This window comes from Salvelinus fontinalis, chromosome 26 (genome assembly GCF_029448725.1).
Source record: "Salvelinus fontinalis isolate EN_2023a chromosome 26, ASM2944872v1, whole genome shotgun sequence".
NCBI classification, from domain to species: domain Eukaryota; kingdom Metazoa; phylum Chordata; class Actinopteri; order Salmoniformes; family Salmonidae; genus Salvelinus; species Salvelinus fontinalis.
Window position 1 is genome coordinate 23,296,710 of NC_074690.1, and position 17,019 is coordinate 23,313,728.

The following is a 17,019-nucleotide window of genomic DNA, read 5'->3' on the forward strand; positions in this document are numbered from 1 at the left end:
GGAAACTTGGAACAGAAGTGAACAGTGTTCGTGAGCAGAAATGGGCTCAGATTACCTATTGACTTGGATCAGTGGGGTCTGTCTGAGTGAATGTCTGTGTGTTATGTGGAAGGGAAGGAGTGTGTTTGTTGTAAACTTTTATTTACCAGATTGCTCAGGATCTGTATCTCCATGTAGTACACCAACAGACGCAGAAGTTGCCCCTAACCACAGATCTAGGATCAGAAACTTTCTGTACCCAAAATCAGATTTGAACCTAAACCAGTAGTGGAATGACCCTGTATCAGTGGTTAGGGACAACTTCTATTATCTCTTGAGTGAAATGTTACCAATATAACTTGGCCTTATTCAAGAGGGTGCAACATTTAGAATGTTACAGATGGAAATGCAATGTATATTATTTCAACTATTGACTCCTCCCTTTGCTAGACAAGTTGACAGTTCTATACAAGGGATTTCTGCCCCACGACGGGTTCAGAGAACAATGCCACACAACACATTTTTTTTACTGAAAATGCGTTCCACTTAAAAGGATACCCTTGTAGTTTAACTAGTAATTTAACTACATTTTGCAGTAGTTTAAATTTGAATATTGGTAGTGTTTTCAATAAGTCATCACTTTTCAGCCATGTAGTGCACAGGAGGTTGGTGGCACCTTAATTGGGGAGGACGGGCTCATGGTAATGGCTGGAGCAGAATAAGTGGAATGGTATCAAACATTGTTTCCATGTTTTTGATTCCATTCCATTTGCTCCGTTAGTCATTTATGAGCCCCTCAGCAGCCTCAAGGGGTGTAAATAACTATTGCAACTACACTACTTTTTTGGCAAAAATAAAATGGGTAGATAATTTCCTTATTTTCTTTTTGCATCAGACCTGCCTAATTCTCATTTGAAACAGTTTTTGTGTTTAATACACAAAATTCTGTCAACATCTGACTCCAGAGTGATGTGTTCTTGCAATTTAGTCTTTAGATATGATAATTTTTCACATAGTAGTAGTGAACTGCTTTTTCAAAGTAAAGTTAGTTAAGTAAACACATTTTCTTAAGTGTAGCTTTAGTGTATGTAATTATAAAACTATATTTTCAGAGTAGTTTCCCCTATACTGAATGGGCCTACTATTCAGCCAATGTAGTCAAACCAGAGACAGGGCAATGAAATACATTACCCACAATCGAACACGAGTCTTTGTGTGTCACATCTAGACAAAGCTCGCGAGTACAGAACGGCAGTACGTACGCGCATCATTTGTGTTGTTGTTGGTCGCGGTAAGATGGCGGCGCTCGGGGATGGATCAGCTCCGGCGGTGAATGGGTTAATACAACAGTTCACAGCGATTACAGGTACAATTCAATTTTTCCTTTAATTCTTGCAATGTTCATTGGTAATCAGTTATGTTCCAAAAATAGTAATGTCGCCCAAGCATCACAGAAGGCTGCGCAGGAAACTGACGGGGCATCAATGCTTACTGCCCCCTGTCATCAAGGGAAAAACGAACTGGAGCACACGATCGTCAAGTGTGTGTGTGTGTGTGTGATCACCAGAATGGAGCATCTAACTTAACAAAAATGACCCACAGGAAAGACTAGAATTGTCTTGGGATGATGCCTGACGCAAAAAAATGCTTTCTAGAGTTTCCACAAAAGTAATTTAGACTCTCTGGAGGTGCAATAGCTAACGTTAGCCATGTTTTCTCGTTTTAGTGGAATGGGCGTTGGGTACAACATAACATCGATCTAGTCGAGCTAACCTAGCCTAGGTTCCGCCTTATAACGCAATGGTGGCTGGAATATCTCCCGCATGTCATGTTCAAGAAGCACCGGACCAGTCTCTTTCTGCTAAAGTTACACAAAGTTTGCATGGCTGAGATGGTAATTGATTTATTCTATATTATGTCGATATAGATGTCAATTTGGCCAAATACATCCCGTTTTTTGTGATAGTATCCATGTTCTCTGTCGAGTATACTTGAAAAGTGAAACGAACATGATAAAGTCTAACCATCTAAAGATGCAGCAATGTTTGCATTAAAGTTTAGATTGCATGTAAATTGCACATCATTTTACGCAGTTTTTGATTACCATGCACGGAGATGAACCGTTCACATAGTGAAAGTACCAGACATTATTCTGTTTTGCCAGTGCGTTTCTCAAACAAGAACAACGCATGCGCACAACCGCCCGATTTTTTTTGGCGTGATCCTTGGGGTTCAGAGCTCGGAAAAATTTCATAATAGGGATTAAGTCAACCAACAAATTATTCAATGCATCAAAATATATTTCAGATTTAAATCGGGTAACTTTTTTAACATCCACATTTGACATTTCTGTGTGTGTGTGTCCGTGTCCATGCATGCTACTACACTCTCCCAGGTGCCACAGAGAGTGTGGGGAAGCATATGCTAGAAGCATGCAACAACAATCTAGAAATGGCAGTGACCATGTTCCTGGATGGAGGGGGGATCGCAGAGGAGCCCAGCACCAGCTCCAGTTCAGCAGGGGCCTCTAGCAGCAGAGCTCCCCCTGCAGAGTGAGTCAGTGGCCTGCTCCATCACTGCAGAGTCCTGATATGGAGCCTGTGTTGAAACAAACCCATACTTTGAGAGATCGCCAATACTGTCCCTGCTGTTTTTAATTAAAAGCATGTTAATAAGAAAAAGAAAGGTCTGCTCTCCTGGAGTTGAAGTTTAATATTGTCTGTTTTTGTAGTGACCAAGTGCGGGCGCCCATCCCTCAGAAGCAGGACATACTGGTAGAGCCAGAGCCTATGTTTGGAGGTACAGTACTAAAGTGCCAACCCATCATTTAGCTTACCTGACTACAACTTGATCCTAATGGATCTCAATGGCGCTCCTTCTCTGTTTCCCCCTGTAGCCATCTAAGTCCATCTAACTGTCTGTCACTCTCTCTCTGCATCCATAACTCTCGCAGCACCAAAGCGACGAAGACCTGCCCGGTCCATATTTGACGGTTTTAGGGACTTCCAAACAGAAACAAGTAAGTAGCCTACCGGTCCTTGTGTAGGTGTGTGTGTGTTTGCATAGAATGGGGGTTTGTGTGCTAAATCCATGTTCCTGAATTGTGCCAAACAGCCATCAGGCATAGCACTACTTAAAGCTGTACTTGTGTTGTGATCATAGTCAGGTTTTCTTTTACGGTGAGCTCCAAAAGTCATTGTATGATTTCAAATCCAAAGGGCTGGAGTCAGAGCCAAAACAACAAGAAATGTGTCACTATCCCAATACTTTTGGAGTTCAATGTAAACGCTAACGGCTTCTCTGCCCTCCCTCAGTCCGCCAGGAGCAGGAGCTGAGGAACGGCAGTGCGGTGGACAAGAAGCTCAGCACCCTGGCGGACCTGTTCCGGCCCCCCGTTGAGCTCATGCACAAAGGCAGCTTCGAGACGGTGAGGAGCCCCCTCCCCCTGGACACCCAAGCTCCCTAGACCTGGAGGACTGTCAGTCGACCCTCATCCAAACCACCCTTAGCTGAAAGGATTGGATGGGTTTCTAAGCAGTACGGCAACAATTCCACCGAGCTTGCCAGAGGGCACGGTGGAGCTATTACCAAATTGCTCATACCTGTCCGGCTCCTTTCTCTCTCTAGGCGAAGGACTGTGGTCAGCTGGAGAACAAGTGGCTGATGATCAACATCCAGAATGTGCAGGACTTTGCCTGCCAGTGTCTCAACAGAGACGTGTGGAGCAACGACGCGGTCCGGACCATCATCAGGGAGCACTTCATATTCTGGCAGGTATGCAGTGTGCACACAGACGGAGATGAACGTGCACTTGCACATCAAGTCAAGCTTTATATAGCACATTTCAGACATGAATGCAACACAATGCACTTGACAGGAAAAAACGAATTAACAATGTAAATAAAAACTGAAATATTTACTACACAAGAAACATAAGAGGGAAACAAAAACAAAATAATAACAATTTGAAACTGAAAGACTAAAAAATGACCCTAAGGAAAAGCAAAGCAAAAAATGTGTTAAATATGTCCACAGTTTCGGCCCACCTCAGGATCTCTGGCAGGCTATTCCAGAGGCATGGGGCATAGTAACTGAAAGCTGCCTCTCAATGCCTCTTGGTCCTAGGCTTTGGGATAGTTAAAAGTCCAGTGCCAGAGGACCTGAGGGACCTACTGGATACATAACTTAAAAGCATGTCTGTAGTGGAGGAGGTTGAGAGCTTCAAGTTCCTTGGTGTCCACATCACCAACAAACTAACATGGTCCAAGCACACAAGACAGTCATGAAGAGTGCACTACAAAACCTATTCCCCCTCAGGAGACTGAAAAGATTTGGCATGGGTCCTCAGATCCTCAAAAGGTTCTACAGCTGCACCATCGAGAGCATCCTGACTGGTTGCATCACTGCCTGGTATGGCAACTGCTCGGCCTCCGACCGCAAGGCACTACAGAGGGTATTGCATACGGCCCAGTAAACAGCTTCTACCCCGAAGCCATAAGACTCCTGAATATCTAGTCAAATGGCCACCCAGACTATTTGCATTGCCCCCCCCCTTTTTTTTTTTTTTTTACACCGCTGCTACTTTCTGTTCATCATCTATGCATAGTCACTTTAACTCTACCTACATGTACATATTACCTCAACTAACCTGTACCCCCGCACATTGACTCTGTACTGGTACCCCCCTGTATATAGTCTCCCTATTGTTATTTTACTGCTGCTCTTTAATTACTTGTTACTTTTATTTCTTATTCATATATTTTTTTACAGCATTGTTGGTTAGGGGCTTGTAAGTAAGCATTTCACTGTAAGGTCTACACCTGTTGTATTCGGCGCATGTGACTAATAAAATTTGATATATATTGGGGTGCACAATCGTGGATTGATTTGAAATGTCGGCTTACCATTCAGAAGAAGTTAATAACCAAGTTTCCATCCACAGTTTTATGCGAGTGAAGTCCACAAAAGTAGTTGCATTAAATAGCAAATGTGACTACTCTGGTCTTAGCACCTACGCTTTAGCCAACAGCTGGCAGTACGCAGTGTGGATGGGTAGTACGCAGTGTGGATGGGCAGTACGCAGTGTGGATGGGCAGCACGCAGTGTGGATGGGCAGTACGCAGTGTGGATGGGCAGTACGCAGTGTGGATGGGCAGTACGCAGTGTGGATGGGCAGTACGCAGTGTGGATGGGCAGTGTTGATGGGCAGTACGCAGTGTGGATGGGCAGTATACAGTGCATTCGGAAAGTATTCAGACCCCTTGACTTTTTCCACATTTTGTTACGTTACAGCCTTACTCTGAAATGTATTAAATATTTTTTTCCCCCTCATCAACTTACACACACTACCCCATAATGACAAAGCAAAAACAGTGTGTGTGTATTAGTATTCCGACCCTTTACTCAGTACTATGTTGAAGCACCTTTGGCAGCGATTAAAGCCTTGAGTCTTCTTGGGTATGACGCTACAAGCTTGCCACACCTGTACTTGGGGGGTTTCTCCCACTCTTCTCTGAAGATCCTCTCAAACTCTGTCAGGTTGGATGGGGAGCGTCGCTGCACAGCTATTTTTAGGTCTTTCCAGAGATTTTTGATCAGGTTTATAGTTCGGGCTCTGGCTGGGCAGCTCAAGGACATTCAGAGACTTGTCCCCAAGCCACTCCTGCGTTGTCTTGGCTGTGTGCTTAGGGTTGTTATCCTGTTGAAAGGTGAACCTTCGCCCCCGTCTGAAGTCCTGAGCAGGTTTTCATCAAGGATCTCTCTGTACATTGCTCCGTTGATCTTTGCCTCGATCCTGACTAGTCTCTGCTGCTGAAAAACATCCCCACAGCAAGATGCTGCCACCACCATGCTTCACCATAGGGATGGTGCTAGGTTTCCTCCAGAAGTGACGCTTGGCATTCAGGCCAAAGATTTTAATCTTAATCCAGAGAATCTTCTTTCTCATGGTCTGAGAGTCCTTAAGTGGGCTGTCGTGCCTTTTTTCCTAGGAGATGCTTCCGTCTGGCCACTCTACCATAAAGGCCTGATTGGTGAAGTGCTGCAGAGATGGTGTTCCTTCCTGGAAGGTTCTCCCATCTCCACTGAGGAACTCTGGAGCGCTGTCAGAGTGACCATCAGGTTCTTGGTCACCTCCCTGATGAAGGCCCTTCTCCCCCGATTGCTTAATTTGGCCGGGCGGACAGCTCTAGGAAGAGTCTTGGTGGTTCCAAACTTCTTCCATTTAAGAATGATGGAGGCCACTGTGTTCTTGGGGACCTTCAATGCTGCAGATATGTTTTCGTACCCTTCCCCAAATCTGTGCCTCGTCACAATCCTGTCTCGGAGCTCTACGGACAATTCCTTTGATTTCATGGCTTGGTTTTTGCTCTGACATGCACCGTTAACTGTGACATCTTATATAGACAGGTGTGTGCCTTTCCAAATCATGTCAAATCAGTTGAATTTACCACAGGTGGACTCCAAGTTGTAAAAACATCTCAAGGATGATTAATGGAAACAGGATTTCGAGTCTCATTGCATAAGTCTGAATACTTGTAAAAAAAAAAAGCTATTTCTGTTTTTTATTTGAAATACATTTGCAAGAAATTCAAAAACCTGTTTTCGCTTTGTCATTATGGGGTATTGTGTGTAGATTGATGAGGAAAAACATACATTGTATCAATTTAAGAAAAAGGCTGTAGTGTAACAAAATGGTAAAAGTCAAGCGGTCTGAATACTTTCCGAATGCACTGTGTACTGCCTACCCACACTGCGTACTGCCTACCCACACTGCGTACTGCCAGCTGTTGGCTAAACGTTGGCGCTAAGACCAGAGGAGGCACATTTGCTATTTAATGTAACTATTTTTGTGAAAAAACTATCGTTTGAGTTGAAAATGCGATGGAAACACATTGAACTTAGTACATAAAAACTTAAGCGAAAAAGTACGTTTTGTGTGCACTACGTCATCACGCACTGATTTTTATCTGCAACATGTCAGTTTGGTAGAAACACCACTGGTGGGAAAATGCACATTTTCTTTATGCAGATTTTAGAATATTCGCATAAAAATCAGTTTGCCGATTGGATGAAAAACTATCTACTGTAACTTTTTGTTTTTCTCCTTCATTACTCTCATGCATACACAAGCTGTCACATCCACGCGCGCGTATGCACTGTGTGCCGTAGAGTCGAGCTAGCCTGCTGTGTGTCTGTGCAGTTTATGTGTTTGTGTGCACATGTCTGTATTGACAGGTGTACCATGACAGTGAAGAGGGCCAGAGGTATATCCAGTTCTACAAGCTCAATAAGTTTCCCTATATCTCCATTTTGGACCCCCGCACAGGTGAGGCCTGCTCTGAGTCTGAGTGTTTAAACAGTTACTAATACTAAAAAGGTATGACTGACGATGCTCGTGTTTGACCGTTCTGCAGGTCAGAAGATGGTGGAGTGGAACCAGTTGGATGTTGCGTCGTTTCTGGAACAGGTGACGGGCTTCTTGACGGAACACGGCCAGCTAGACGGCCCAGCGTCCAGCCACCCGCCCCCGGCCAAACGGGCCCGCTCCGTGAGTCTCTGCTCACTCTCTATTTTTCTATCGCTATCTCTCTCCCTCTCTTTCTTATTAAATACTGTCCATATTGCTCATTCCAGTCACATTATCACTTTATTCTCTCACTCTGTTCACTCTCTCTCTATCACTTCTGTCTATCTCACACCTCTGTTCTCTTTCTCCATGTCTGTCTTCTCGGCCTGTTTTATCCCAGGAAAGTCTGATAGACGCCAGTGAGGACAGCCAGTTGGAGGCAGCCATCAAAGCCTCCCTCCAGGAGACCCACTATGAGTCGTCCTCCGCCCCCGACCTCCCCGACTCCCCCCACTCTGTAGAGGTAGACTCGGATGGAGACTCAGACGAGGAGCCCTTCTCCGACAGCGAGGGCCTCATCTCTGTCGACGGCTCGGACAACGAGACAACAGATCCCCAGGAGGGCAGCTCCTGCTCCACGGGCGGAGACACCCCTCCTGGACCAGCCCCTCCCACATCTGCAGCTGTAGCCCCCCAGCCCCCGCCACAGCCGGACAGCCCACCTGCCCGTCACAGGAAGTCCCCTCACAAAGAGAACAGCCACAGGAAAGAGGAGAGCAAAAAGAACCACCTGGAGCCTCTGGCTGCTGCGCCGGCCCGCTCCCAGGCCGACCCAGACTCAGAGCATCGTTCTGGGGAGAACCATCGCACCTCAACGGGCCAAAGCTCCAAATCTGTTAAGACGGACACCTCCGACCTCGACCGCCTTGATGACAATGGTACTAAAATGATGCGTGTGTGTGTGTCTGTGCATCATGTTCAAGTGTCTAGATTGTATGTGTGTATCTACGATTTACGTCTTCATCCGTCCCTACTCTGACTGCACTCTTTCTGTATTGTGTGTCCAGGTCCCAAGGCCAGACTGATGCTGCGCTATCCAGACGGACAGAGAGAGCAGATCGCCCTGTCGTCCAAGGCCAAGCTTATGGTGAGAATGTACTCTTGTTCTAGGCCTTGTGTTACATTTTTTTCTTCATGAATTGAATTTATCAAAATCCTGGTCAATTTCCAGTTCAAGAATTGATGTTCAATTCATCACCTGAATTGACTGAGTGGAAATGCAGCTGATCCCAACCCCCGGTACACTATATATAAAAAAGTAGGTGGACACACACCCCTTCAAATTTGTGGATTCAGCTGTTTCAGCCACACCTGTTGTTCACAGGTGTATAAAATTGAGCACACAGCAATGTGTTGAGCACTCCATTGCCAAATATTAGCAGTAGAATGACCTTACTGAAGAGCTCAGTGACATTCAACGTGGCATCATCATAGGATGCCACTTTTCCAACGAGTCAGTTTGTCAAATTTCTGCCCTGCTAGAGCTGCACCGGTCAACTATAAGTGCTGTTATTGTGAAGTGTAAACGTCTAGGAGCAACAATGGCTCAGCTGCAAAATGGGAGGCCACACAAGCTCACAGAACGGGTTGTGAGCTGTCCTCGGTTGCAACACTCACTACTGTGTTCCAAACTGCCTCTGGAAGCAAAGTCAGCACAAGAACTGTTCGTCGGGAGCTTCATGAAATGGGTTTCCATGGCCGAGCAGCCGCACACAAGCCTAAAATCACCATACGCAAGTGGTGTAAAGCTTGGACTCTGGACTCTGGAGCAGTAGAAACATGTTCTCTGGAGTGATGAATCACGCTTCACCATCTGGCTGTCCAACGGACTAAATAATGTTCTGGGGCTGTTTTTCATGGTTCGGGCTAGGCCCCTTAGTTCCAGTGAAGGGAAATCTTAACTCTACAGCATACAATGACATTCTAGACAATTCAGTGCTTCCAACTGTCCGGCAACAGTTTGGGGAAGGCCCTTTCCTGTTTCAGCATGACAATGCCCCCGTGCACAAAGCGAGGTCCATACAGAAATGGTTTGTCGAGATCGGTGTGGAAGAACTTGACTGGCCTGCACAGAGCCCTGACCTCAACCCCATCGAACACCTTTGGGATGAATTGGAACACCAACTGTGAGCCAGACCTAATAGCCCAACATCAGTGCCTGACCTCACTAATGCTCTTGTGGCTGAATGGAAGCAAGTCCCAGAGCAATGTTCTAACATTTAGTGGAAAGCCTTCCCAGAAGAGTGGAGGCTGTTATAGCAGCACAGGGGACTAACTCCATATTAATGGCCATGATTTTGGAATGAGATGTTTGATGAGCAGGTGTCCACATACTTTTGGTCATGTAGTGTACATTAAGATATTATAAGACATTATAAAGGCTCATACATGCATATAACTCTTTATAAAGCAGTTATAAAGCATTATTTAGTAAAGCGTTACCTACCTTCAACTGTGTCCTCCACCCCCCTCCAGGCTCTGGTTAGACATGTCCAGTCGAAGGGCTACCCCAACGAACGCTTCGAGCTCGTCACCAACTTCCCCCGACGGAAGCTGGCCCACTTGGACTATGACGTCACACTGCAGGAGGCGGGGCTTTGTCCACAGGAGACTGTATTTGTGCAGGAAAGGAACTAAGCCATGCATTTTCTATCTTCAGACCATGCCCATTTCACCAGTGACCCGGGAGGATGTTACAGGCCGCTACTCCTGGGCTTTTTTTATTTTGGAATTAGACCATGCCCCTATTTGGGGACACCGAACTGTGGATGAACTTCATTACCCATCATTCCACTGGGAGGAAGTGACTGGCCTGTGTACTCTTTTTAGTAGGCATTGTTGTTCATCGTCAATTACCGAATGGATTTTAGTTTTATTCTGAGGTAATAAACCAATCGGAGTAGAACACCTTAATGATACTGTTAGAAAGAAGCTGAGGCCCCCAAATAATGATCAGAGCTGGCATCAGAGTTGGCTCAGGAAAACTTTACAGACTATTATCGCTAAAGGATGTCAAATGTCAGATATTTTTTTGAAGTTAATACTTATTTTTTGATTCATGAACACCTACAGCCAGGTAAAGGAGCGACATGAACTCTGATTGTTCCCAAATTTGCTCTTCTACTTGCTGATTGGGTGAGGGGACTTTGAATACAGGAATCGATGGAGAGGGGTGTAGGGTCGTTCAAGGGATTATTTTTGGGGGGGGTGGGGTCGTCAACTGTTTACCTGCAGGAGTGGTGTAGCGATTGACATTTAGTCTTAGTCGGTGTGTGTGTGTATATATTTATATATATATATCTTATTTTTTTTCTACCCCATTTCCAAGAAAAGATGCTGAAATATAATCATAAAATCAAAGGGAAACTTGTTTGCTCTATTCCATTTCTACCACGTATTTGTCTATCTGCAACCTGACTAAATTGTGACCACAACCTCAGAAGTATAGTGTTGGTGCTGATGATCATTTCTTGATACCCCCGCCCCAATGTACTGAACGATCTGGGTCAGTGTAAGCAATGGGGGGTGTCATCACTCTTACTAGCCCAACTATAACTAATATCTATTTTGTCTAGTCAGATATGAGGGAGAGGTAACAAGTAGATTCTGTTTGGGGCCATGTACAATACTACTAATCTGTTTTAAACCTTTACCCACAGACTGGATATGTCTGTCACAGGGTTTCATCATCTTCGCTGTGAGCTAAGAATCCTAACAGTGGCAGAGCTATCAAGCTGTGGAGTTCTGGTCTGAGTGAGAAGTTTAACATTGTTGCATACAACTGTCTTGAATACATTTTGGAGTATTTGTATGGTGCTTTCTAGATTCCTAGAACCCAGTACATTGAATTTTATCCAAATCTAATTAAAATGTCAGGTCAGGTTAAAGGGATACTGCAAGATTCTGGCAATTAAGCTGCATTTTTTTACTTACCCAGAGTCAGATGAACTCGTAGATACCATTTATACTGTACTTGTAGACTTCCAGTCATTGCTTCACGAAACTACCTATTAACTTCCTTCATACGGCACGCAGACATAAAAATGTTATCCACAAGATTATCTGACTCTGGGTAAGTTGAAAAATGACTTCATTACCAGAATCTCACAGTATCCCTTTAATCATTCTGGGAAGTCAAAGTCCCCATTTCAGTTATGTACAGTCGTGGCCAAAAATTTTGAGAATGACACAAATATTAATTTTCACAGTCTGCTTCCTCAGTTTGTATGATGGTAATTTGCATATACTCCAGAATGTTATGAAGAGTGATCAGATGAATTGCAATTAATTGCCAAGTCCCTCTTTGCCATGCAAATGAATTGAATCCCCCCCAAAAACATTTCCACTGCATTTCAGCCTTGCCACAAAAGGACCAGCTGACATCATGTCAGTGATTCTCTCGTTAACACAGGTGTGAGTGTTGATGAGGACAAGGCTGGAGATCACTCTGTCATGCTGATTGAGTTTGAATAACAGACTGGAAGCTTTAAAAGGAGGGCGGTGCTTGGAATCATTGTTCTTCCTCTGTCAATCATGGTTACCTGCAAGGAAACACGTGCCGTCATCATTGCTTTGCACAAAAAGGGCTTCACAGGCAAGGATATTGCTGCCAGTAAGATTGCACCTAAATCAACCATTTATCGGATCATCAACAACTTCAAGGAGAGCGGTTCAATTGTTGTGAAGAAGACTTCAGAGCGCCCAAGAAAATCCAGCAAGTGCCAGGACTGTCTCCTAAAGTTGATTCAGCTGCGGGGCACCACCAGTACAGAGCTTGCTCAGGAATGGCAGCAGGCAGGTGTGAGTGCATCTGCATGCATAGTGAGGCGAAGACTTTTGGAGGATGGCCTGGTGTCAAGAAGGGCAGCAAAGAAGCCACTTCTCTCCAGGAAAAACATCAGGGACAGACTGATATTCTGCAAAAGGTACAGGGATTGGACTGCTGAGGACTGGGGTAAAGTCATTTTCTCTGATGAATCCCCTTTCCAATTGTTTGGGGCATCTGGAAAAAAGCTTGTCCGGAGAAGACAAGGTGAGCGCTACCATCAGTCCTGTGTCATGCCAACAGTAAAGCATCCTGAGACCATTCATGTGTGGGGTTGCTTCTCAGCCAAGGGAGTTGGCTCACTCACAATTTTGCCTAAGAATACAGTTATGAATAAAGAATGGTACCAACACATCCTCCGAGAGCAACTTCTCCCAACCATCCAGGAACAGTTTGGTGACGAACAATGCCTTTTCCAGCATGATGGAGCACCTTGCCATAAGGCAAAGTGATAACTAAGTGGCTCTGGGAACAAAACATATTTTGGGTCCATGGCCAGGAAACTCCCCAGACCTTAATCCCATTGAGAACTTGTGGTCAATCCTCAAGAGGCGGGTGGACAAACTCCAAGCATTGATTATGCAAGAATGGGCTGCCATCAGTCAGGATGTGGCCCAGAAGTTAATTGACAGCATGCCAGGGCGGATTGCAGAGGTCTTGAAAAAGAAGGGTCAACACTGCAAATATTGACTCTTTGCATCAACTTCATGTAATTGTCAATAAAAGCCTTTGACACTTATGAAATGCTTGTAATTATACTTCAGTAGTCCATAGTAACATCTGACAACAATATCTAAAGACACTGAAGCAGCAAACTTTGTGAAAATGAATATTTGTGTCATTCTCAAAACTTTTGGCCACGACTGCAGACTACCCAGAGGTGGGGCCACCATAGAGATACTGCTGAGATGCATAGATATACTATCTAACTTCCATTACATCCACAATTCTACACCCATTGTTGATACTTTGTTGACCTTTCAACCCTTGTTGACCTCCTTGCCCCTTGTTCTGGAACACCTGTGAGAGCAAACGTCAGAGTTGAAAGAGGGATATCTGCAGCTGATTCAACAGGTGAGGTTGTTGACCCGGCTTCACTCCTCTTTCTGTGAAGGACATCCCTTATTTCCCCCTCTTCTCATTTCTAGGAATGGAACAGTGGCGCAGGAGGTTGGTTGGGGAGAACAGGCTCGTGGTATTGGCTGGAGTGGAGTGGTATCATGCGTTTTGACATTCCATTCAATCTGTTCCGGATGTTATTATGAGCCAGAGTATATGAGCAGAGTTGAGCTGTTGGAAATCCCACTCATTGCTCGGTGAGCGCCGAGCAAAAAATTGCTCGGCGCTCACAGGAATAAAAAAAACTGCCATAGGCTATTTAACAAGGACCCATATCTGATAATAGGCTATCTGGCCACTGTGTTTAAAAACAAATACTTTTTTTCCTAATCTATTGATGACCAGATACTAGTAACTGGCTCTGTTGTGCTCACATTTTACAGTTGATACAAAACTTAAGCATTGTTGCAAATGTAACCAGTGTGAAATGGCTGGCTAATTAGCAGTGTGTGGCATTTCAATCACTGACGGCACTCACTCTGAGACCTTTCAGTAGTTGTTTCCCTTGCTCTGCATGGAGCGATAAGTAACGATGCTTCGAGGGTGAATGTTGTCTGTGTTCAGAGGATTCCTGTTTTGAGCCCAGGTTAGGGCAAGGAGAGGGTGATTGTTGTCTGTGTTCAGAGGATTCCTGTTTTGAGCCCAGGTTAGGGCAAGGAGAGGGTGAATGTTGTCTGTGTTCAGAGGATTCCTGTGTTGAGCCCAGGTTAGGGCAAGGAGAGGGTGATTGTTGTCTGTGTTCAGAGGATTCCTGTTTTGAGCCCAGGTTAGGGCAAGGAGAGGGTGATTGTTGTCTGTGTTCAGAGGATTCCTGTTTTGAGCCCAGGTTAGGGCAAGGAGAGGGTGATTGAAGCAACACTGTTACATTGACCTATTTTTTTGACGACTCCTATCAATATATCTGTGCATTAATGGAGCGGCAGGTAGCCTAGTGGTTAGAGCGTTGGAATAGTAACCGAAAGGTTGCAAGATCAAATTCCCAAGCTGACAAGGTAAAGATTTGTCGGTGTGTCATTGAAAATAAGAATTTGTAATTAACTGACTTGTTAAATAAAGGTAACTTTTTTTTTTAATGGTGGGGTAGGCTAAATAAATACCATAGAATAGGCATAATTGGAGTGGGAGAGAAGGCCGATGCTCCAACTTTGTTTAATTTTTTTTATCCGCTCCAGCCTCGCTCCACTTCAGTTACATCCTCTGTTATGAGCAGCCTCCAATGGAAGGAGCATAGCTGACCCAGACACTGAGGTCTTCAGAGAAAATGACAGAGCAGGGAGTATAAGACATGAGGATGTTCTAAAATGGACACTAGAAACAGGCCACCACTTTATTATTTCCATTCCATATCTAAAAGACCTGAACACAATTTGCATGTAATTCAGTAGACCCAGCTAGGTTAACGCGATGATTCAGCTCTGCAGCGGCTAAGCTCAGATCCTCTCCCCATCACGTAAAAAAGGGAGAAAGACCCCGTTCACTCCGCCTGACGGAACTCCCAGTGCAATCTCAGAAACGAGTCAATGGAAGTTAATGTGTGACTACTGACCTGTCTGGAGGCTGAGCACCACCGCAGTGCAGTCATGCACCTACCACAGGAGCAGCTCAGGTTAGGATAATCAGAGATATTGCCTCTATTGGGTTCGAGTTCAGGCTCTGTCGCAGCCGATCGTGACCGGGAGACCCATCTACAAACCAGAGGTGGGAACACAGGTTCAAAAGTGGTGTGGCAATATTCGTATGTCTCTTTTCTGGTGCCTGGAGTTTTTCCTGAGCTCATGGCCTGGTCAGGTAAAACTCTGGGTCCTATTCGTAGTCTGACAGGATTCAACTGTAGCTTGTTTACTCACTGGCCCGACCATGGTGTAGTTTTTAAATGCATTGGTGTCAGGCAGTTTGGTTATTTGGTTATTATGTGTTCAGAAATATCTTTAATATAATTTAGCAATGTAAGTCATTACACTTTCAGCATTTTTTACATCTCAAAACAGGATGCTGCCCCTTTTAAGACAATTGCTTTCCAAAATAGATATTGAGCTGACTACAGTAGGCTAGCCAAGATGAACGCTAAAGTGCATTTTTGTAGCTTTCATTTTGCAGATTGAAAAGTACTGTGGCAAGTGCTGTCTTGCCACACATTTTCCCGGCGGCTCTGCTACAAACAGTCCCACATTTTTCAGAGAAAGAGAGCGAGAGACGAACACTGTTTAGGATAAAAAAGTACATTTATTGCATCAAGTGATACAATATGCTTCCCACAAAGCAGTCATTGTATGATGTCAATGTTATTTATCTATTTGAGCAGGTACAGTATACCTAACTGTATACTGCCCACATTTGTCATATAATTAAGCAATAAGGCACAAAAGGCAGTGCTGTACACTCACAGGTAACTGGCATTGTTCAGCACGACGCGATTAAAATAATGATTTACATATTTTAATTAAAACTTTATTTTGATACGTCAATTCATAGAATTTCATTATTTCACCAGAAGATATATTACGGACAAAAATCTGGTTGTCAGTTCTTTTGGTCATGTTGCTATAGACTCGACCAAGTCATTAGTTGCTATCGAAAAGAACGGTTGTCTGTTCTAAACAAAACATGTTCTATGTGTAAGGGCCTTAATTCTTATGGCTGCAATCCCGATAACGGGATCGATATGACAACAGCCAGTGAAAATGCAGGGCGCCAAATTCAAACAACCGAAATCTCATAATTAAAATTCCTCAAACATACATGTGTCTTATACCATTTTAAAGGTAATCTTGTTGTTAATCCCACCAAAGTGTCTGATTTCAAATAGGCTTGTCAGCGAAAGCACCACAAACGATTGTTAGGTCACCACCAACTCAAAGAAAAATTCTGCCATTTTTCCAGCCAAAGAGAGGAGTCACAAATAGCACAAATAGAGATAAAATTAATCACTAACCTTTGATGATCTTCATCAGATGACACTCATAGGACTTCATATTACACAATACATATATGTCTTGTTCGATTAAGTTCATATTTATATCCAAAAACCTCAGTTTACATTGGCGCCATGTTCAGAAATGCCTCCAAAATGTCCGGAGAAATCGCAGAGAGCCACGTCAAATAACAGAAATATTCATCATAAACTTTGATGAAAGATACATGTTTTACATAGAATTAAAGATACACTTGTTCTTAATGCAACCGCTGTGTCAGATTTCAAAAAGTTTTACGGCAAAACACAATATTCAATAATCTGAAAACAGCGTTCAGCCACAAAAGCAAGCCATACAGTTACCCGCCCAAATTGTGCAGTCAAAAAACTCATAAATAGTATTATAAATCTTCACTTTGCTGATCTTCGTTGGAATGCACTCCCAGGACTCCCACTTCCACAAGAAATGTTCGTTTTTTTTCGGTAATGTCCATCATTTATGTCCAAATAGCTATTTTTGTTGCGTGTTTGGTATACAAATCCAACGTCAGAAGAGCGCATTCACTAAAACCTGACGAAATGTCCAAAAGTTCCGTAACAGTCCGTAGAAACATGTCAAACGATGTATTGAATCAATCTTTAGAATGTTTTTAACATAAATCTTGAATAACGTTCCAACCGGAAAATTACATTGACTTCAGATGAGCGATGGAACGGAGCTCCCTCTTATGTGAAGCTCTTATGTGAATGCGCATGGTCAAAGCATGGTCACCTATT

At 44.0% G+C, this 17,019-nt stretch overlaps 1 protein-coding gene across 3 annotated transcripts; it reads left to right on the forward strand.

Moving 5' to 3' along the window:
- Window positions 1–1,237: 1,237 nt before the first annotated feature.
- Window positions 1,238–14,404, forward strand: LOC129823956 (UBX domain-containing protein 7-like). Of its 3 annotated transcripts, none has more exons than XM_055883102.1 (11): window positions 1,238–1,345; window positions 2,375–2,531; window positions 2,711–2,778; window positions 2,933–2,998; window positions 3,294–3,406; window positions 3,607–3,753; window positions 7,216–7,306; window positions 7,395–7,528; window positions 7,728–8,265; window positions 8,395–8,474; window positions 9,863–14,404. In XM_055883102.1, the coding sequence occupies exons 1-11, from the start codon at window positions 1,276–1,278 to the stop codon at window positions 10,022–10,024; spliced, it is 1,626 nt and encodes a 541-aa protein (XP_055739077.1). In that variant the 5' UTR covers window positions 1,238–1,275; the 3' UTR covers window positions 10,025–14,404. The 3 variants fall into 3 exon arrangements, with proteins under 3 accessions (XP_055739077.1, XP_055739079.1, XP_055739078.1); XM_055883103.1 differs by lacking the exon at window positions 1,238–1,345 and adding an exon at window positions 1,352–1,873; XM_055883104.1 differs by lacking the exon at window positions 2,375–2,531 and having other exon boundaries at window positions 1,261–1,345.
- The last annotated feature ends 2,615 nt before the right edge of the window (window positions 14,405–17,019 follow it).